At 44.1% G+C, this 22,227-nt stretch overlaps 1 protein-coding gene across 1 annotated transcript in view; it reads right to left on the bottom strand.

Annotated features, from left to right (window-relative positions):
* Positions 1-22,227, bottom strand: part of CRTAM (cytotoxic and regulatory T cell molecule) — a gene marked incomplete at its 3' end in the record, with an annotated part of 64,500 nt that overhangs the window by 30,949 nt on the left and 11,324 nt on the right. The window contains exons 3-6 of the mRNA XM_082273140.1: positions 20,431-20,583; positions 14,427-14,567; positions 10,566-10,727; positions 6,877-6,942 (exon numbers count right to left, since the gene is read on the bottom strand). Coding sequence (XP_082129266.1) covers positions 6,877-6,942; positions 10,566-10,727; positions 14,427-14,567; positions 20,431-20,583 — 522 coding nt within the window. The remainder of the gene's footprint in view (positions 1-6,876; positions 6,943-10,565; positions 10,728-14,426; positions 14,568-20,430; positions 20,584-22,227) is intronic.

The raw sequence follows: 22,227 nt of genomic DNA, 5'->3' as shown, positions 1-22,227 counted from the left end.
GATTTGCACCACACTGCTCTGCAAATCACATGCGATGTCTGTGCAATGCTAATTCAGCCATACATATTGCATGGCTGAATTCACATCGCATTCGGACCAAAGTTGCACAGGACCTTTTTTTGATGCGTACCAGAATCGTATCACACGGGTGTTTATACCCATGCGATCCGATTCCTGTCCAAACTGACAGTTCGCACTGCGATATGCAAACTAATCTGGGGGTGTCATTACCTTTGTATTGACACTCCCAGCAGTTTGCATATGGCAGAGTGAACTGCCTGCGAGTTGGGTGCGATGAACCCGCAGTGGATTTGCCGGGTTCCCGCATCGCACCAGTGTGAACCGGCACTCAAGTGGTTAATGAGTGATGCTGACTGCTGATCTAATGCTGACCTCCTATTAGAGAACCCCATTATATCAGTGTAACCTTATATTAGCACCTCCTCTTACCGATCCCCATTATATCAGAGTACCCTTATATCAATAGTTGGTCTCTAAGGGGGGCTTCGCTGATATAAGGGGACTCTGATCCAGGGCCGCTGCTAGGGGGGGGACCACCAGTCCTCCTGTAGGGGGCCCAGGCACACAGGGGGGGCCCCAGCAGCATGGGAATCGGTGCGGTCTGGCAGAGGGGCAATGACAGAAGGAAGCCTTGGGCAGCTCTCTGCAGCAGCTGAAAGGCATTTTCTCCCCCTCCTGCCAGCTTTCAGCTACTGCAGGGAGAGACACAGACACAGGACATCCTTCCCGGTAATGCTTCTCCGACACCGATCCCCCTCCCTGTTCTGCCTGCTTCTGATTCGGCGTGTACACCACGTGGAGAGTACACCATGTGGAGAGGCTATTGGTTATATCGGTAGTGACCGCGCTCTTTTCTTTGGCAATCCAATTTTGGCTTTTGATAGCATATTTCTCCTCTAAAGCGGGGGATGCACCGTTTTGATTCTTTATGCAACAAATGACCATTTGAATATCAATCAGTGCTTGGCGGCCAACAAGGGTCAAATGGTTTGGAGCTACATGTGACACGCTTTTATATGGATCAGATATCTTACTCTGACATAAATACTTAGCACACTAAGCATGCCTGCTCAATGGACAAGGTTACAGGAATCGTCTGAGGAAGCGACTTGAGCGGAACGCGTCGCGATTCCACATTTTCCACTAGTGCATCCCATGTTATTATGAACTGGTATCATGATCATATCATGATTTGGTAGACTCTCTTTTTTATATGAATTGCCTCTGTTTTGAAAGGCTTTTTGGGATCCAGTGGATAACCTGTACTGGCTCTTGTACATGTATTATTTGCTTATTGAACACATGTTCATTGACACAATTTTGTATGTCTTTATAAATAAATGATATATTTTTATATATAATATTGTTGTATTCATTTTCATCAGGATCAATACCCACCATTAGCCTTTAAAGTCCCAATACCATTTGAGAGACTGAGAGACCCCAGTACGCTGTGGGATCCTCTCATCCCTCTCTTCTCTTTTTCTGATTCCCCCCTTCTCCTGGTGTGCCCCCCCTTTCACTGTGCCCCTCCCCCCTCCCCCGCAGTGCTGCAGGCTTCCCTGTCCTGTAAATAAATAACAAATTGTAAAAAAATAAAAAAAATAAAAAAAAACAACAATTAACATTGTAATAAATTAATTAAAAAGAAAAGTAAAATAAAATAATTGTAAGCATTTTTAACATTTTTAAAATAAATGTTATATATATATATATATATATATTTTTTTTTTTTTTTTTATAAAAACAATTGAAAAGAGCTAATTCACACAAGTTCACTGTTATTTTTGTGTCCGCTAATAATATATTTGGTGAAAATATTGTCATGATATATTCGGGGGGCCCTGTCAGGTAGGCTGTATGGGCACCCTGTGATTTCTAACAGCAGCCCTGCTCTGATTTTAAAAAAATAATAAATAGCCGCCTGCTGCTAAATTGTACGCGTTTGGCTTGAAGAAAAGGTGGCAACCCCATATTTAGCACATCCATGTGATTGGAGCCGAAGGGCTGCTAAATTACAAATTATAAATTACATTTTTCATCTTGGCCTTAGACACACCTTAACTGGCTGCCTGCTTGATTTAGTATTCAATAGTTTTTTATTAATTTTAAACAGCATATTACAGTAATACAGCAGAAATAGAAACTGTAGAAAACACAGGCAAGAGAAAAAAAAAAGGGGGGTTGGCTTGCGAAAAAGGCACTCCATACCCTGACAATACATAACAAAATATGGCTCCAAACAGTATTAGCAACCAGGCAGACAGTGGTAAAATAAACAGCAAAATACAGTAATTCGCAACAACCGTAGTCCCCTCAACAGGAGACCAGAGAGTCAAGAGTCCAGAAGACTCACCAAACTCCAATAGGATATCAGCCAGCAGAGGGCTCCCCCCCCCCCAGACACTCCCAATGGGCACAGACTGTGTCCACGAAAGGGTGAAGCCCCCCCCCCCCAGCCCCCCCCCCCCAGAAGGGGAGACCAACCGGCTCCCAACCGCTGCCAAATAGTAGAAAGCTTCCTTGGCCCCTAGCAGAAAACCCAAACCAGGGTTCCGGAGCCTGAGCCAAGAACGCCCTTCCAGCAGCCAGACCCCCAAGAGAGTAAAGGAACGGAAAAACAGAAGAGCAAAAGGAAAAGGAAGAGAAGAACAGCCCACATCTCTATGGGTAGAAAAGAGGTACCCATGCAGAATATCAGGTAAACAGAAGAGAGAAGGAGAGAGCCAGAAAGAAAAGAGACCAAGAGAAGATTAGACCGAAAACAAAGGCAAATAGCCACCCGTCCCATGTCCCCCCGCACCGGACCCCAAGCCGCCCAGCCGCAACTACGGAGCCTGTAAGTACTCCACCCAGGGGCTCCACACTCGGTCAAATCTACGCTGCCTGTCAATACGGATGCTGGCCAACTTCTCGTTAAGCATAATCCACGACATTTTGGTTTTGACATGTACTATATTCAGCACGGGCGTTTTCCAAGCCCGTGCCACAGTAATTTTCGCTGCCAGGAGAATAAAGAATATCAGAGAACGGGTATTTCGAGGGATCTCAACCGGCAAGTCCGAGAACAACACCGTCTTGGCGTCTCTGTCGATCCTCTGGCCCGTCGCCGAGTGGATCAGGTTTATCACCCGGATCCAAAACCGCCGGACCTTTGGACAACTCCACCACACATGGTACATATCCCAGTGTTGTCCACAGTGTCGAAAACACAGGGGAAGGCCCCCGGAAATAATTTGGCCAACCTCGTTGGCACCAAGTACCACCGAGATAACACTTTATAGTTTGCCTCCACCAGAGTAGTGTTGAGTATCCCCCTATGCACCATAATCGACCATCGGTCCCAGTCCTCCTCGTCAATAGTTTCCCCCAGGTAGGTCTCCCAAGCTAGCTGATAGGAAGGCCTAGCTGTCGTATCGGCAAATAACCGGTACAGTTCCGAGATTCCTCCTCCCGTCCCAGGTCGCCCCATACACCTGTTCTCGTATAGTGTTCTAGTCGTAATGTCGTCATGGCCGTTCTTAAGGGTTCGGAGAAAATGGGTGATCTGGAGGAGGCGATAGGATTCCCCAGGGGGCATCTTCAGTGTCTCTCTGAAATAAGTAGGGGGTCGGACCCCTCTGTGATCTATAAAGTGACCTATTCGATAAAGGCCCTTGTCTATCCACCATTGAAATTGAGATGCCCGGAGCCCCGGGGGAAAGTGGGGGTTATGAAAAATGGGAGCCACCGGCACATGAGGGGATCGAAGAGGGTACAACCTACAGGCCACGTCCCATAGCCTCAAGGAATGGGACAGAGCAGGGCACAACACCGCCCTCCTTTCCCTGGCAGGCAACCACAGCAGAAGGTCCAGAGGCACGGGTCTACAGGCCTGCTCCTCCAACTCCACCCAGTGTGGCCTACCGACGGTAATAAAAATCTGGTATAGCTGTGTCAACTGGGCTGCCCTGTAGTAACGCATGCTGCCTGCTTGATTTAGATCAAAGATTACATTGTTGCCAAGGACAGCCAGGCAATGAGCATTCAGACTCGGCACCCCATGACAGATCTGTGCGGAGAGATCATTCATGTGATCTCCAGTGGAAGCCACTTCATTTGGAATATCAGTAAATGTTCCCATTCGATCTTTAAATAGTATCACAATGATTCTATTTATTCCATATTTTATTTTTCAGCTCCAAAAATATATAGTTTAGTAAATAAGTTATATTGAAGTCAGCGGGGGAAGTGAAAGAGGAAACGAGAACCCTGATGTCATATCACAGCAGGAAAAGATGTGTTGTCAGTGCTTGGCTCTGCCCCATCTGTCTGCACTTTATTTTTATACAATTTCTGGCGATAAACAGAGCTGAAACAAGTCCTACTACAGAAGTTGTACTTGTTTACCTGCAGTCTTCTCTTCTCCAGTGCTATCTTAAGAGCATTAAAGGGCCCTGGCAATGCAGTGCAGTGGGGCCCTGCCTACACAATCATCCATGAGAATAAAAATGCAAATTATCAATAAAGATATATTTATTGGTACAGCAGTGCCAGGCTAATGACAGCTTCCAAGTTCGGTGGCTGGGTCCGGTGAACACACACACGGAAGGGAGTCAGACTCGACTGTCCTGTGTGTGCCTGTTCCAGTGGAGGCCTACAGGCATTTCTGCAGTTGTGGGCTCCCCCTCCATGGCCCAAGAGGCCAGACAGCAGCGCAGGGCCGACAGGCACTTGCAACCTGCTAAGTTCAGTAGCGGGATGCACACGGGAATCGGGACTAATGCTTGGCTGGGGCTGGGCAGGTGGGGCCCCCGGGCAACTGCCCAGCGTGCCCATTCCGTTCCATTCTCAACATCTATTCAAAGTCCAGAATTTATAAAGCTTGTCTGAGAGTTTAGAAAGCAGGGGGCGGGGAGCTGAAATTACAGTCTGCAGAGCGCAGTGAGCAGAGCTCTGAGAGCTGATTGGAGGGAAGGGATACACCCCCTCTTCACACAGGAACAGAGCTGAGATTGTCAATCTGCTGGAGGTCCCTCCCCTGTCACCAGTTTTCTCTTGGTGTCAGGAAAACTTTTCAGAACTGACTAACAGAAGAAGGAACCAGCAGACACAAAATGATACTTAGTGCTCTGGATTGAGACAAGTACACACTATAGAGGGGTATGCTTTGTTCATATTTCATGTCTGAGATTTACAACCACTATAAATCTGATCTCCAGCCTTCCCTTCAGTCTTGCACAGTTGTACCGGCTCCTCTTTTCTACTGAAATTCCTTAGGCCTCTTGCACACTGCAGCTTGAAAAAGCTCAGTACAGCTTTTTTTTTTTTTTTTTTTTTACTAAGCTAAAATACAGCCCATTAATTATAATGTGCCTATGCACACAGGTGTGTAAACAAGGGCTGTGCATTCTTTAGTAAAAAGAAAAAAAAAAATAGAAAAATCTGCATTTATGGTCAAGAATTTACGCCTCATGCGCCCAAATGTGCGCCCAAATGTGCGCAAAAGGCCCATTTACATATTGTGCAGAACAAGAACGCAAGAATAGGTTTTCGCTTGCAATTGCACAAACGCATATGCGCGAAAATATATACAAAACAAAATCTGAAAAAGTAGATGCTAAAACAGGAGTATCATGTGCAAGAGGCCTTACTCTGATTTTACTGCACACTGTGAGCGTATCACAATGTGCATTAGAGCCTATCTCATTTCCTGGCTGGAGGACATCCAGCATTTCCTCACCCCCCTGACTGTCCCTGGCTGCTCCTTTCATTTATAGGATTTCAGTTCTTTTAATCATAAAGGCTCAGCACCGCGCATGGGCATTACCTAGATCTGTCTGTATGTAGATATGCTATGAGAAAGGCTTTGGGTGAAATGCGTTAGCATTTTCAGATGGTGTAACTGCTGCCAATGCTGTAATAAAGGTTCAGCCTATAAACTCCGGTAGATGCTATAATTAGTGCAGAATGATAGTCCGCCCGCTAGTTGTCGCCGCCTTGGAGGCGGCCATGTTTCTGGTTACTATCGGACGGACTAACTATCTGCACTAATTATAGCATCTACCGGAGTGTATAGACTGCGGAGTTCTGTGAAAACTCGGCATTGTTGATCTCAGCTAGTTGGAGTTTTCGGCAGAACACCGGCTTTTTTGGTTATATGGAGGTTTATTGGACGCTATGGCCTGAGCACAGATACCCAGACCATCATCCTCCCAGCTTGGGTGAGTTCCTATGTATGCAAACATTGCCTGCCTAGGAATGTCCACTCCTCCAGACTGACACCTACCCATCAAGGCATTTTGATATTTGCATAACACCTCCCAAGAGCCAGCCCACTGCTTGCATCAGGACTCTCTAGAGAGGAACTGAGGCAGGGTGCTGTGATGTAGTCAGGAAAGTATGTACTGCACCCTTCTGGCCCCTCCCACCAGCCATGATCTGCCACCATTACATAGAGAAGGACAGAGACCCAGTGGTGAAGTCAGTGGGTATAAAATATAGTGTGTAATAAAAAAAGGAAAGGTTTTAATAATTTGACTAGCTGTTGATGGGGGGGGGGGGGGAATGAGGAACCACGGAAGCCAAAAATAAAAGCAGATTAAATGGTAGCGAAGAATCTGAATACTGTATATTGTGGAGGGTGTAGTATGCAAAGGGTTTCCTAAAGGAGACAACGCTGTTCAGATATCAAAGTGAATGTTGGTGAATAAGGTGAAGCTCTGGTCACTTTAAATACAAAGTCCTGACAGCCGGCTGTCCATTAACTATTATGTACACTGATCAGACTAAACACAGACCTCCATGTGTCAGAGTCCGTCTCATGAATCCCATAATAATAATAATGATGAGAGATTTCTTATTTAGTTATGGTACCTGCAGAGTGAGGGACTTGTTCCGTAGTTTGGTGGATTGGTGTGTTCCCGGCTTCTGTGGCCACCACTGCAAAGAGAATTATTATTGTGTTATAACTGTGCCTGTGACTTCTGATCCTCAGATAAAGGTGTTCTGTAAGGCTCCTTTCACACTTGTGTGACTTGTCCTGAGATTTGGGATTGCAAAGTCGCAGGATAAGTCGTAGTTCATGATTTCCAATGAGTACCGTTCATATCTGTATGACTTCAAGTCTCAACGACTTCGAAAAAGTCCCTGCACTACTTTGGGACGATATTAAAGTGGAGTTCCACCCTATTTTTATACTTACCTCCATCTTCTCGCTCCGGGTCACCTGAAAAAGAAATGGATAATCGCATATTTTTTTTTTTTTTACTTACCTCGTAGCGAAGAAAAAATACTTACCTTACTTCCTTCTTCCTCCTTCCTCGGCCGCGGCCCGTCGTCACTTCCTGGCTCTGCAATGATTCCTGGGAGCTGAACGTCATAGCTCCCAGGAATCATTGTGCCTGCACCGGCCCCGACGTCAGTTCCGGGTCGCGCGCGTCATCCCCTTCTAAACAGCTTCTGGGCATGCCCAGAAGCTGTAGAGGGATGACGCGCGCGACCCGGAAGTGACGTCGGGGCCGGCGCAGAGCATCGTGGGACCAAAGAAGGCAGAAGAAGACGCCGAAGGGGATCTCGCTGGCTTCAAGCTGCCCACATCTGAGATGGCAGCGCTGGACAAGACGTTTGCAAGGTAAGTATTTGTCCTAACAGGTAAGTGCAACCCGGGACAGATCAGAGGCTAGCCATTGTGGAATGCACTAGCCCTGACTGTCCCGGGGGTATTAAAAAAAAAAAAAAAAAAATCCAGGGTGGAACTCCGCTTTAATGCATTTTGAGGTCCAAAGACATAGGCATTGCTTCAAGTCCGGTAAAATTGCGGTAGTAAAATCGTGCGACTTATAGGTTGCATAAGTGTGAAAGGGGCCTAAGAGAGCCTGTTCCTACTACACATCCAATGGAAGAAGTCCATCGCAATCACATGACAAGTCGCTCCGACATGAATTGGGGGCTAAACCTTTTTCTAAGTCGGAGCGACTTGAGTTGCTCCAATTGGAACGGTTCCATTGCACTGAATGGAGCGTGACTTGTCAGGCGGCTAAGTCACCTGACAAGTTGCCCCAGTGCTAACCGGGTCTAAGTCTAGGTCCACATTAGTACTGCTGCATAATTACTGCATTTTACAGTGCCAGTTTTTACTCATATATGTAATGTGTTTTTATGCGTTTTTTTGTAGGAGGAAGGGACTGGTTATTAAACACAAAACCCTACCCTGTATTCAGGTGGGTCAGGGTTAACGTGAACCTATACTCAAATGTTATTAAAAAGCCACTTAATCACTCTTTTTCAGATGAATAAATAAAAGTAATCTAATAGCTATCATACCTTCTGTTCCTGGAAAAATCCGGCTTCAAGCTACCTCCAGTGCTGATGGCATGGCCAACACCTAGCCATTTGGTTAGGTAAGAAGAAGGATTGGAAGTTATACAGGGTGATCCTCCGCCTCAGAAGAGATGACCAATACCAAGAAGAGATGACCAAGACCAAGAATAGATGACCAAGACCAAGAAGAGATGACCAAGACCAAGAAGAGATGATCAAGACCAAGAAGTGATGGCCAAGACCAACAAAAGATGACCAAGACCAAGAAGAGATGAACAAGACCAAGAAGAGATGATCAAGACCAAGAAGTGATGGCCAAGGCAAAGAAGAGATGACCAAGACCAAGAAGTGATGGCCAAGACCAAGAAAATATGACCAAGACCAAGAAGAGATGAACAAGACCAAGAAGAGATGAACAAGACCAAGAAGAGATGATCAAGACCAAGAAGAGATGAACAAGACCAAGAAGAGATGAACAAGACCAAGAAGAGATGATCAAGACCAAGAAGAGATGACCAAGACCAAGAAGAGATGAACAAGACCAAGAAGAGATGAACAAGACCAAGAAGTGATGAATAAGACCAAGAAGAGATGAACAAGACCAAGAAGAGATGAACAAGACCAAGAAGAGATGACCAAGATCAAGAAGAGATGACCAAGACCAAGAAGAGATGAACAAGATCAAGAAGAGATGAACAAGACCAAGAAGTGATGAACAAGACCAAGAAGAGATGACGAAGAACAAGACCAAGAAGAGATGATCAAGACCAAGAAGTGATGGCCAAGACCAACAAAAGATGACCAAGACCAAGAAGAGATGAACAAGACCAAGAAGAGATGATCAAGACCAAGAAGTGATGGCCAAGACCAAGAAGAGATGACCAAGACCAAGAATTGATGAACAAGATCAAGAAGAGATGAACAAGACCAAGAAGTGATGAACAAGACCAAGAAGAGATGACGAAGAACAAGACCAAGAAGAGATGAACAAGACCAAGAAAATATGACCAAGACCAAGAAGAGATGAACAAGACCAAGAAGAGATGATCAAGACCAAGAAGAGATGAACAAGACCAAGAAGAGATGAACAAGACCAAGAAGAGATGAACAAGACCAAGAAGAGATGATCAAGACCAAGAAGAGATGACCAAGACCAAGAAGAGATGAACAAGACCAAGAAGTGATGAATAAGACCAAGAAGAGATGAACAAGACCAAGAAGAGATGACCAAGACCAAGAAGAGATGAACAAGACCAAGAAGAGATGACCAAGATCAAGAAGAGATGACCAAGACCAAGAAGAGATGAACAAGACCAAGAAGTGATGAATAAGACCAAGAAGAGATGAACAAGACCAAGAAGAGATGATCAAGACCAAGAAGAGATGAACAAGACCAAGAAGAGATAACCAAGATCAAGAAGAGATGACCAAGACCAAGAAGAGATGAACAAGACCAAGAAGTGATGAACAAGACCAAGAAGAGATGACGAAGAACAAGACCAAGTTTCTTGACCTTCACTCATGCGTCCAGCACTGAAGAGACCCTAGAGCAGTATTTTCCCCTGTATTTATTCAAGGCAGCAATACTGTTTATAGAGCTTCATTCTAATATTTGAGTAAAAGTCTGCTCTATGAAATTAGGCAGCTAGCATAGGGTCAGTGATAATGATGGAGAAATAGCAGATGTGGAGGTGGGGTAGTGACAAGAAGCACGCAATTAACTGTAGCAGCGATAATCCAGAAGCACCTACTACTGGCAGCTTTATAGAATACATGACTAGAGCCATGCTCATGAAATGGTGAATGCCATAAAAATCATCTAAAATGCATCAAAACTTTATTAAAATACTAGGGAAAAAACAACCAAGAGAAGCCAACGCATTTCAGCCATTAGACCTTACTTATAGCCATGATTGAAGCCTAAGGGCTGAAACGCGTTGGCTTCTCTTGGTTGGTTATGGTACTCGCCTTTTCCTGACTATGATGGAGGTTGCAGAGTGCTTTGTTAGAAGTGGATGATCATTACTTGTTTGGAGGGAGCTCGGATACACCTGTTTCCAGAGCTATGCTCATATCTGGTTTCCTAGACCTTAAGCTTCACCTGGACCTAAATTTCCAGATTTTAGTTCACATAGTCACCTCCCACCCAGGTGTGCAGGAGGTGCATGGTTTTCAGATTGCCTGCTGGGTAGATGGAGCAATGATGGTGAACCATGTTGCCTGTATAGCCAGAGAACACTCACATAGGTTGCTGAAATGGAATGTGGCTGTAGAGTTTCCCATAGAGAAGCTTCTGTGTCTCACAACACAAGTGACCATTGATCTGTGAGTAAAAGCGTTGATCCGCAAGGTGCTGCTCACTGTGCATTTCTTGTCATCCCCCTCGAATGACTCTTTCCTGTTACCTGCAAAATAGAAGAGGGGTTTTTTATGAAAATAATGCACAGCGGCAGCGCACCTATATGTGAGGGATAGTTTGTCAGAAAACTTTTCACTCTCCATGTGGGGCTTATTGGTCTTATCTCAGAAAGGAAGGAACACAGTCTAATATAATGGTAACCACTAGAGGGAGTACTTACAAACCTGAATCTGAAAATGCTGTTGAGAAAATATGGAGCAGCAAACATGTAAAAATAAATCAAATAAGAAAAAATATTCCTGGTAAATTTTGCAGCCAAATTTCTCAGCATGATTTTCCCTTTTGAGTCTGTTAAATATACTATTTAAAGTGTTGTCTTTTCAATAGATGCAAAAAAGGACTTTTGATTCTGCTAAACAGTTGTGTCCTGTGTTTTCTGCAGTGTTATCTCAAACATATTATTAGAAAGTATATTAATACTACAGAACACCATCCATGTATTTATATAAGTATATGAGGAGGTGTTCTGTAGTCTTGTCCTAGGGCAGGGGGTCTCCAAACTTTCTAAACAAAGGCCCAGTTGACATTCCATCAGTATTAAAGGGAGCCGGACTGTGGTCAGTGGGATTTTAAAACGCACCAGGCTTGGTGGTCAGTGGGAGTAAATAAATTACCGTTGTGGTCAGAAGGGTAAGGAATAGTGCCCACTCATTGGGATTCGTGGGAGAATAGTTTTCCCTCATTGTTATCAGTGAGAGAAATAGTACCCCCACCACTGGTATTAGTGGGAGGAATAGTGCCCCCATCGTTGGTGTTAGTGGAAGAGATAGTGTCCCATCATTGGTATCAGCGGGAGGAATAGTGTCCCATCAGTGGCAGAAATAGTACCCTTATCATTAGTATCAGTGGGGGAAATAGTACCCCTATCATTGGGAGTAATAGGGCCCCCATCATTGGTATCAGTGGGAGACATAGTACCACCATCATTAGTATCAGTGGGAGAAATAGTACCCCTATCATTGGGAGTAATAGTGCCCCCATCATTGGTATCAGTGGGAGAGATAGTGTCCCCTCATTGGTATCAGTGGGAGGAATAGTGCCATATCTTTGGTATGAGTAGGAGGAATAGTGCCTTATTATTAGTATCAGTGAGAGAAATAGTACCCCTATCATTGGTATCAGTGGGACTGGGAGGAATAGTGCCACATCTTTGGCATCAGTGGGAGAAAAGGTACCCTCATCATTGGTATCAGTGGGAGGAATAGTGTCCCATCTTTGGTATCAGTGGGAGAAAAGGTACCCTCATCATTGGTATCAGTGGGAGGAATAGTGTCCCATCTTTGGTATCAGTGGGAGGAATAGTGCCACATCTTTGGCATCAGTGGTAGAAAAGGTACCCTCATCATTGGTATCAGTAGGAGGAATAGTGCCCCATCTTTGGTATCAGTGGGAGGAATAGTGTCCCATCTTTGGTATCAGTAGGAGGAATAGTGTCCCATCTTTGGTATCAGTAGGAGGAATAGAGTCCCATTTTTGGTATCAGTGGAAGGAATAGTGTCCCATCTTTGGTATCAGTAGGAGGAATAGTGTCCCATCTTTGGTATCAGTAGGAGGAATAGTGTCCCATCTTTGGTATCAGTAGGAGGAATAGTGCCCCATCTTTGGTATCAGTAGGAGGAATAGTGTCCCATCTTTGGTATCAGTAGGAGGAATAGTGTCCCATCTTTGGTATCAGTGGGAGGAATAGTGCCCCATCTTTGGTATCAGTAGGAGGAATAGTGTCCCATCTTTGGTATCAGTAGGAGGAATAGTGTCCCATCTTTGGTATCAGTAGGAGGAATAGTGCCCCATCTTTGGTATCAGTAGGAGGAATAGTGTCCCATCTTTGGTATCAGTAGGAGGAATAGTGTCCCATCTTTGGTATCAGTGGGAGGAATAGTGCCCCATCTTTGGTATCAGTAGGAGGAATAGTGTCCCATCTTTGGTATCAGTAGGAGGAATAGTGTCCCATCTTTGGTATCAGTGGGAGGAATAGTGCCCCATCTTTGGTATCAGTAGGAGGAATAGAGTCCCATTTTTGGTATCAGTGGGAGGAATAGTGTCCCATCTTTGGTATCAGTGGGAGGAATAGAGTCCCATCTTTGGTATCAGTGGGAGGAATAGTGTCCCATCTTTGGTATCAGTGGGAGGAATAGTGTCCCATCTTTGGTATCAGTGGGAGGAATAGTGTCCCATCATTGGTATCAGTGGGAGGAATAGTGACCCATCATTGACGTCAGAGGAAGAATTTTGCTCCGTGATTGGTGTCAGTGGGAGGAATAGACTCTCAAGGGCTGGATAAAGACAAGCAAAGGGCCGCATCTGGCCCATGGGCCACAATTTGGAGACCACTGTCCTAGGGTGACAACACTGCTCCTTGTCTCCCAAGGACAGGAAGTGTGCTGCTACTGACAGGATCACTGTGTGAATATAAAAGGAAAAAAAAAGACTGAAATAGGTAATGTAATGCAGCCACCACATCTAAGGCTTGGTTCACACGGTTGCGTTGCAGTAGCACACACACACACATTAATGTGCAATGATTAAAGCAGCCCGTGTGTTGCTGTTTGTTGCCCTGCAATACATATGGTGTGCTGTAATATATTATATTTTTGTTCTGCTTTCTCTCCAGATGAGAAAGTCACACACTAGTAATATCCTCAGTCCTTCATTATATAGAACACAATAAAAAAAATACAGAAGCGCTGGACTTGATGCTTGGCTTTCTTCAAACACAAATTGGTAATGGTCCTTAGATTCGTAGAATAGATCTAGGCTGCTTTGAAAATGTAAAGTGGGGACATTTTCCTGCAGGAGTGGGACACCCCACCTGAGAAAAAACAGAATGCCAAATCATCAGTTCAAAAGTCTAGATATTCTTTATTCTTCACAGTAATGTCAACAACAGGAACCAGTGCGTTTTGGAAGCCGAAATTCCCCCTCATCAGAGATGATATTTGATTGCTGGGGTTCCTAATATGGACTATTTTAAGGTCTTCTAAACGTTGCCAGCACACAGCCATTGAGCTCTGCAAGCCTCTGGTTCAAGGAATCAGATAATCTTTGGGGGGGATCTTGATATATTAGGAAGCCCAGCACTCAAATTTCAGCCCTGATGAAGGAGGATTTGGGCCCCCAAAACACGTTTGCCACTGTTGTGACATCACTGTCACGAATTGGACATTTTTACAGGGTGTATATTTTCCTGCCAATAAACTCCCCTGCATGTCCATGCACACATAGGCTCTTAGCAGCATTCAGTGACAAAAGCTTTTAAAGTCAATACCCCACCCCCTACTGCCAGTGTGTCCAGATCCAGCAGAATTTTGGCAGAAAAAAACACTTGACGTGCATTAATGCGTGTATACACACATTCACACTAAGAGATTTTAGCGCTTGAGCATTAATTCATTTCAATATCCAGAATTAAATTATTTATTCTGGTCAATGAAATGAACACCCAAAAGCTTGATGCAAGGAAACGCGGCTAAACGCGTTACACACTTTCTAAACGTCAGGCTTTTTTTTACCAACATGTTGCTGCCAGGAGGAAAGCTTCTAGGAGAGTTTAGAAAACGTTCTGTGTGCCTGAGGCCTTAAGGTTATGCGGGTTTTGGAATTGATCATTTGGCGCTCTTTCTTCTGTTTGCAAGTCCTTCAGTATTTGGTGTTCATAGTAAAGGAACATTTGGACTCTTTGACCTACCTGACAACTCGGTGGTACCCACTAGCCATGTGATCCTGGGGCAGGGCCGGCCGCCGGAGGTCGAGCAGTTTAGGACAATTTCATCTTTAGAGGATTTTCCAGGAATCTGAGTGACCTCTATGACAGGCTGGGAGGGGGTAGCTGCAAAAGATGGATATAAATTAGGGCTCATTCACCCTGATATATTGGGGTAAATTTACTAAAGAGGGGACTATTCACTGAGCAAAGTTAATGTCATCTCAGTTATGTTAAGCTGTGTTCAAGTCAATCATCCAAACATGTTTCATTTCTTTTTTTTATTTCCTTGCACATTTGGATATTAACATTGAACATACACTATACTGTCAAAAGTATTGGGACGCCTTTACACACACATACATTTTAATGGCATCCCAGTTTTAGTCCATAGGGTTCAATGTTGAGTTGGCCCTCCCTTTGCAGCTATAACAGCTTCAACTCTTCCGGGAAGGCTGTCCACAAGGCTTAGGAGTGTCTATGGGAATGTTTGACCATTCTTCCAGAAGCGCATTTGTGAGGTTCGGCACTGATGTTGGACGAGAAGGCCTGGCTCACATTCTGCGCTATTATTCATCCCAAAGGTGTTCTATCGGGACTCTGCGCAGGCCAGTCATGTTCCTCCACCCCAAATTCGCTCACCCATGTCTTTATGGACCTGGTTTTGTGCACTGGTCCAAATCATTTGGTATAGGGGGATTATGGTGTGGGGTTGTTTTTCAGGGGTTGGGCTTGGTCCCTTAGTTCCAGTGAAGGGAACTCTTAAGGCACATTCGTGTTGGAACAGGAAGGGGTCATTCCCAAACTGTTCCCACAAAGCTGAAAGAATGAAATTGTCCAAAATGTCTTGGTATGCTGACGCCTTAAGAGTTCCCTTTACTGGAACTAAAGGGCCAAGCCCAACCCCTGAAAAACAACCCCACACCATAATCCCCCCTCCACCAAATGATTTGAACCAGTGCACAAAGCAAGGTCCATAAAGACATGGATGAGCAAGTTTGAGGTGGAGGCCTGCACAGAGTCCTGACCTCAACACCTTTGGGATGAATTAGAGCAGAGAGTGCGAGCCCAGCCTTCTCGTCGAACATCAGTGCCTGACCTCACATAAGCGTTTCTGGAAGAACGGTTATTATTCCCATAGACACACTTCTAAACTTTGTGGACAGCCTTCCCAGAAGAGTTGAAGCTGTTATAGCTGCAAAGGGTGGGTCAACTCAATATTGAACCCTACGGACTAAGACTGGGATGCCAATAATGTTCATGTGCATGTAAAGGAAGGCGTCCCAATACCTATTGTAATTGAGTGTAACTTTTACCCTGTTTTCTTTCAATCTGTTTTTATTGTTTTAAACCAAAATAAGAGTTACAATAGAGGGAAAAAAAAGGACAAAGGGGATGCAACATAGGTAGGGTTTACACCATAAAGCATAAAACAAACACAATAAAAGGACAAGGTTTCATTGTAGACATTGGATCATTTAAAATTTCCACCAAAATGATTAGGACCTATTCTTGATATGCATTGGTGTAACATGTTACCATATGCTAAGGCACGCTGCAAACACTTAGAAAAAAAAAATTAACCTAACCATTTTTTCCTTACATTTGGCACGTACATTGTAGTGAGTTGCTAGCTAATGCCATCTGAAAAATAACGGTCTGTTAGATGCTTGGCAACATTGGATGGGTAATGGTTGAGATTTGCCTCTTGTGAGTTGTTTGCCTTGTGTGAGATCACTACGGGGATGTTGCTCATAGTGTGGTGAAGAGCGACTAGTACAAACAGACAAATGATTTGGTGATTGGATTAAAAGTCTTTATTGGAGAGGAAAGCAATGTATAGCCAATGTGTTTCAGGGGTGAACAAACACAGCTGGTTGTCAATACCACCAGCACGGGATGCTGTGTACCCATCCATCCATATTGTTATGCCAGTCCTTACAGTATGTGCATTCTATACCTAACCACCAGAATTCTTCTAAGCCCTGAAGAAGGGAGACCACACCCCTGAAAATGTGTTGGTGCACATTGCTTTCCTATCCAATAGAGAGTGTAAACCAAATCACCAACTTGTTAGACTGTTTGTACTAGGCACTTCTCACCACACAACCATAGATTCTAGGGCCCTGTTCACACCTGAGCGTTTTTCAGCTCGTAAAACGCTCATCTCTGAAGTCTCAAAACGCTCAACAAGCAAAATCCCATTCATTTCAATAGTCCCTGTTCACATATGAGAGTTTAATTCCCTGAAGCAAAAGGCCTGAAGTTCAAAAAATGAGCTTCTTTTTTGGCAGATTACAAGCGTTTTTGTTAGATGTCAATGCCTGCCTCCAAACACCTGCAAAGAACGCTTTAAAAAACCCCTGAAAAATGCCCAAAAAGAAAGCCTGAAAAACACCCAAATACCTGAAAACTATACGCTCAGGTGTATATGGAGCCTAAGTGAATGGCACTGCAACAGACCTCCCCATATTTTGCTTGTTAGGGCCCTTTCACCCTGGGCGCCTCTGTTTGACAGAATCTGCTTGCTGGGGGGGATGTCTGGATTTGGCGGACAGGATCGGATTGGATAACGGCGGGTGTCAGCGGACATGTCACCGCTGACATCCACTGTTTCCTAGAGGTGCATGGAGGGTCCTATCAGGTCCACCTTAAAAACTGACAGGCGGACCTGATCGGAAAGCCAGTGTGAAAGGACCTTTTCCCTGTATTGCAGTAATGTACAGTAAAAAAAACGCATTCATGTTACTGGAATGCCCACACATGTATGGGTCCTTACACTCAGTATTTTTTGTGATAATATTAAGTTGGAGAATTTATATTATTTTAGTGAACTGTCCAAAACTCTGAGCGTTTGTGCTATACATATGCACATCTGTTTCGGAATGTGCTGCTTGATGCATCGGTTAGCATTGTAGGACATGCGTTTATGCATGTGCCCATCCATTTCCTATGGGCCTTTAACCACTTGCCGACCGCCGCAAGTAGATATACTGCGGCGGTCAGTCCCTCACAGGCAAAGTGACGTACCGGTACGTCAATAGCCTGTGAGGCTCTGGGGAGCGAGTGCGCGCCGCAACGGAGGCCCCTGCGCGTGTGAGCGGCGGACCCGATGTCCATGACAGCGGGAGAAAGGAAGGCGGCTAGTGTAAACAAGCCGCCTCTGTCATTCTCCCCTGTGTAGGAACAGTGATCATACGGTTCTACTATGTAGGACCGTTGATCATTGTTCCTACGCCTCAAGCCACAACCAATCACAGTTAGAATCACGCCCCTAGGGACACACACAGCCCCTCCCTCTCAAATAAAGTTAACCCCTTCACTACCAGTGTCATTTTACAGTAACAGTGCATCTGTATAGCACTGATTACTGCAGTAATGTTACTGGTAGCCCCAAAAGTGTCAAAAATGTCAGTCAAGGGTCCGATCTGTCCGCCGCAATGTCACAGTACCGCAAAAAAAAAAAATGCAGATTGCCGCCATTACGCGTTAAAAAAAAAAACAACAAAAATGACAAAAATCTTTCCCTTTGTTAGTAAACGCGATAACTTTTGCGCAAACCAATCAAAATACGCTTTTTGCAATTTTTTTTTACCAAACATATGTAGCATAAAAAAATTGGCCGAAAATGTTAAAAAATTTTGATTTTTACATTTTTTTTTGGGGAATTTCATATAAAAAATGTGAAAAATATTGTTATTTTTGCAAAATTGACGCTCTTTTTTTGTTTATAGTGCATGATCAAAAAATCGCACAGGTGATCAAATACCACCAAAAGAAAGCTCTGTTTGTGGGAAAAAAAGGACGTCAAATTCGTTTAGGTACAGCATCGCACGACCGCGCAATTGTCCGTTAAAATCACGCAGTGCCGAATCGCAAAATACCCCCTGGTCAGGAAGGGGGTAAAATCTTCCGGGGCTTAAGTGGTTAATGTGCGCCTTTGTGCCAAAAAATGTACATGATCTTTTTTTTTTCTACACAGTGCAGAAGTTTACTGGTGTATGCATTGCAATGTGTTTAGGATCATGTGCTATGAATGGACGCACCCCAAAAACACATACACAGTGCATGTGTGCAACACGCTACAATATGCATCCATAGGTGTACATGGGGTCTGAGTGAGATGAGAACTGGAAGGGTTAAGCTCCTCTGTGTGCGGCTTCTGCAATGTTTCCTGTATTTTCTTCTCTTTGCGGTTCTTTCTAAATGTCGGGGCTTCTTCTCTATGTTGTAGGTTTCACTTTTAGTCTTTATTGGCCCATCGTACAGTAATAAGCCACACTTTTGTCACGCTGTGTCTGTTACATGCAGAGGGGAACTTAAGGATTGGGAAAGTCTTTATCATAACATGTGGATTTCCAGCCACATTTGCAGTGAAATATTACTGACCCTAAAAACAAAATGTGTTTTGGGATTCTTTACAAAAAAGGCTGTGAGACAGGATGTGTTTTTGACCTGTTTTGCTGGATTTTTGTAGTGTGTGTGGTATGTGATAAACCTTTTCCAATAAGTCCCTAACGTGCTTGTTGTGGGTATTTTTATTTATTTATTTTTTTATATGGGCCAGATCACACCACATACAGTCCAGTGCATTTTTTTTCTGCATCAAAAACGCATGGAAAGTAGGTTATATAGTCTCCAATAGTATAGTTCACACCAGTGTGGTCAGTTCCAGGGCGTTCCAGAAAAAAAAAGTAGCACATGCTGCATTTTTCCTGCACTGGACTGTACTGGAACGCGGTAAAACACATAAAAAAGGCACCAGAATGCACTGGAATGCATCAAAGATGCACCAAACCCCCAGTACAGTGAAAAAAAAAAAAACAGGAAAAAGAAGGAAATAAGCATTCAGAAACGCATCAGAGACGCTTTAAAAATGCGCATGCAGAAACACATCCGGAATAGACCTGGAGTACATTTTTGTGGTGTGAACCAGCCCTAAAGCTAAATTCTAATCCAATCAGATCAAAAAACATTTACAATTAATACATTTAAGGGATAACTGTTGCTGGACAAACTGAACATATACCATGATGTGTACAGGGTCACTTAAACAGACAAATAGAAAGTGGAAAAAAAAAATTAAAGCTAAACTCTGGAAACCAAATTTAACCAAATTTAAATATATTCCTTGATTTATATATACATCTGCTTATGTTGCTTGTTAGAATCTACACAGTGAAATTTATATCACCTGCCTCCAGGTTTTATTCTTGACCAATCATTTGCCTCCACATTTTATTTGTGACCACTCCCCTGCCTCCATGTTTTATTACTTACCAATCACCTGGTTCTGCCTTTTATTTCTGACCAATCATCTGCCTCCATGTTTTATTTCTGACCAATCCCCTGCCTCCATATTTTATTTCTGACCAATCCCCTGCATCGACCTTTTATTTCTGACCAATCACCTGCACCCACCTTTTATTTCTGACCAATTCCCTGATTCTTTTTTTTTCTGACCAAACACCTGCCTCCACTTTTCATTTCTGACCAATCACTTGCCCCCGCCTTCTATTTCTGACCAATCCCCAGTCTCCATGTTTTTTTTTGACCAATCACCTGCCTCCACCTTTTATTTCTGACCAATCACCTGCCTCCATGTTTTATTTCTGACCAGTCATCTGCCTCCATGTTTTTTTTTGACCAATCACCTGCCTCCACCTTTTATTTATGACCAATCCCCTGACTCCATGCTTTATTTATGACCAATCCCCTGCCTCCGCCTTTTATTTCTGACCAATCCCCAGTCTCCATGTTTTTTTTTTTTTTTTTTTTTTTTGACCAATCACCTTCCTCCACCTTTTATTTCTGACCAATCACCTGCCTCCATGTTTTATTCATGACCAATCCCCCTGCCTCCATGTTTTATTTATGACCAATCCCCTGCCTCCATGTCTTATTTATGACCAATCCCCTGCCTCCATGTTATTTCTGACCAATCCCCTGCCTCCACGTTTTATTTCTGACCAATGTATGTATCACTTACCCCGCACTGTAACGTTGACCTCTTTGGCTTTCACTGGCATGCTGTAGTGTAGACACGTATACACACCCTCATCTTCCCTGGTAACATTGGATATGCTGATAACAAGCCTGTTCCGTGATGACCTGATCAATTGTAATCTTCTGTCTTTCAAAACTAAAAACAAAGAAAAAGTGAAAGTGTATGCAAAGCTCAAACTTGTTTTCAGTTTTGTACAGCCTGGAGAATGGTCATACCCTCCATCAATTTATATTTTGTGTTTCTGTCGCTGTCTGTGACCCCATTGCAGAGATTTCCATTCACGTCCTCTCCTGGAGACGCAGCGAGAAGTGAAAAGTTATCTCCCCAAAGTGAGAAAGTTGGACAGCTGGCACTGTAGCAGGTGTCCCCATTGGAAGTTTTCACCTTATCACCAATGCATTTTAGGGGATTGGTGCCCCCTCTTCTTCAGGGCGTCAGTCAAATCTGTTGGTTGATGGATGCAGTCTGTGTCCTAGTATGATAACATTGTTCCCAAGCGTCCATTGTGCCACTGAAGGCTCCAGAGATGTTCTGTAACACTCATGATGACCAACAAATCCAACACTACCAAAGCCCCGAAAAATCCCCAAAATGCGTCAGTCTTGTAGCTGTAAGAACTTGGCCAGGGTTCTTTTAACCATTCTGTACCATATCCAAAATGACATAAAGTTTGAGCTGTAGATGCAACTTTAACTACTTGCCGACTGCCCTATAGTAGTGCTACGGGGTGGCAGCTGTGCGCCGGATCACATAGATATATATATATATATATATATATATACAGGGCCATCTTTAATATTGATTGGACCCTGGGCAAACATTCTCTTGGGCCCTCTTGAATCCACTTATCAACTATTTGCGGGCAGTGCGGGCTCAAGGGGCAGCTGCTTTGGGCCACACAACAATGACTGGACCCGGGGGCAGCTGCCCCTTTTGCCCTGCATTAAAGACAGCTCTGTATATATACCTGATCCTACACTTATAGGTAGGGAGCGTGAATGCGGGCCACTGCTGCCAGCTTGTTGCCGCTGTGATTACACATAGCAGAAGCCGATTGGCGGGTACCGAGTATCTGATGTCCACCGCGGCTTCTTCCAATCATCAGACAGAGACACAGAACTGCGTTCTGCCTATGTAAACGAGGCAGATTGCCCTTCTGACAGGGGGGAAGGGATGGAGTTTTCCTCTAGCAAAAGCACTTCACACAGCTCACATAAACACTGGCTAGGCACACAGGAAACCCTTTAATTGCCCCTGATGTTAACCCCTTCCCTGCCAGTGTCATTAGTACAGTGACAGTGCATATTTTTTAGCACTGATCATGGTATTAGTGTCACTGGTCCCCAAAAAGTGTCAGTTAGTGTCCGATTGTCTGCCACAATATCGCAGTCCTGCTTTAAGTCGCTGAACGCTGCCATTACTAAGAAAAAAAAAAAATATATATATATATATACGGTATATGGCTGAATTTGCATCGCACAGATATTGCATGTGATTTGCAGAGCAGTGCAGTGCGAATCACATGCGATGTCTGTCATCGCTATAGTGTGAACCGGGACTTGCTGAGCGCAGCAACACTCAGCTATAGGAATCCCATTGTTTTCATTACAGGCTGTACACATCTCTGTATTCAGCCATTTAACACTTGAAGCTTAAAAAGATACATGTGCCTATTTTTCGGAGGTGTCATCGCTACCAAATACTGAGTCACACACCATTGATGGCACATGTGTTAAAATTTATCACCCAGCAGCTATAACACACACAATGTCCCCAACT

Source organism: Pelophylax lessonae, assembly GCF_965119305.1.
Source record: "Pelophylax lessonae genome assembly, chromosome: 12".
NCBI lineage: Eukaryota > Metazoa > Chordata > Amphibia > Anura > Ranidae > Pelophylax > Pelophylax lessonae.
This window is presented reverse-complemented; position numbering and strand designations above follow the sequence as displayed.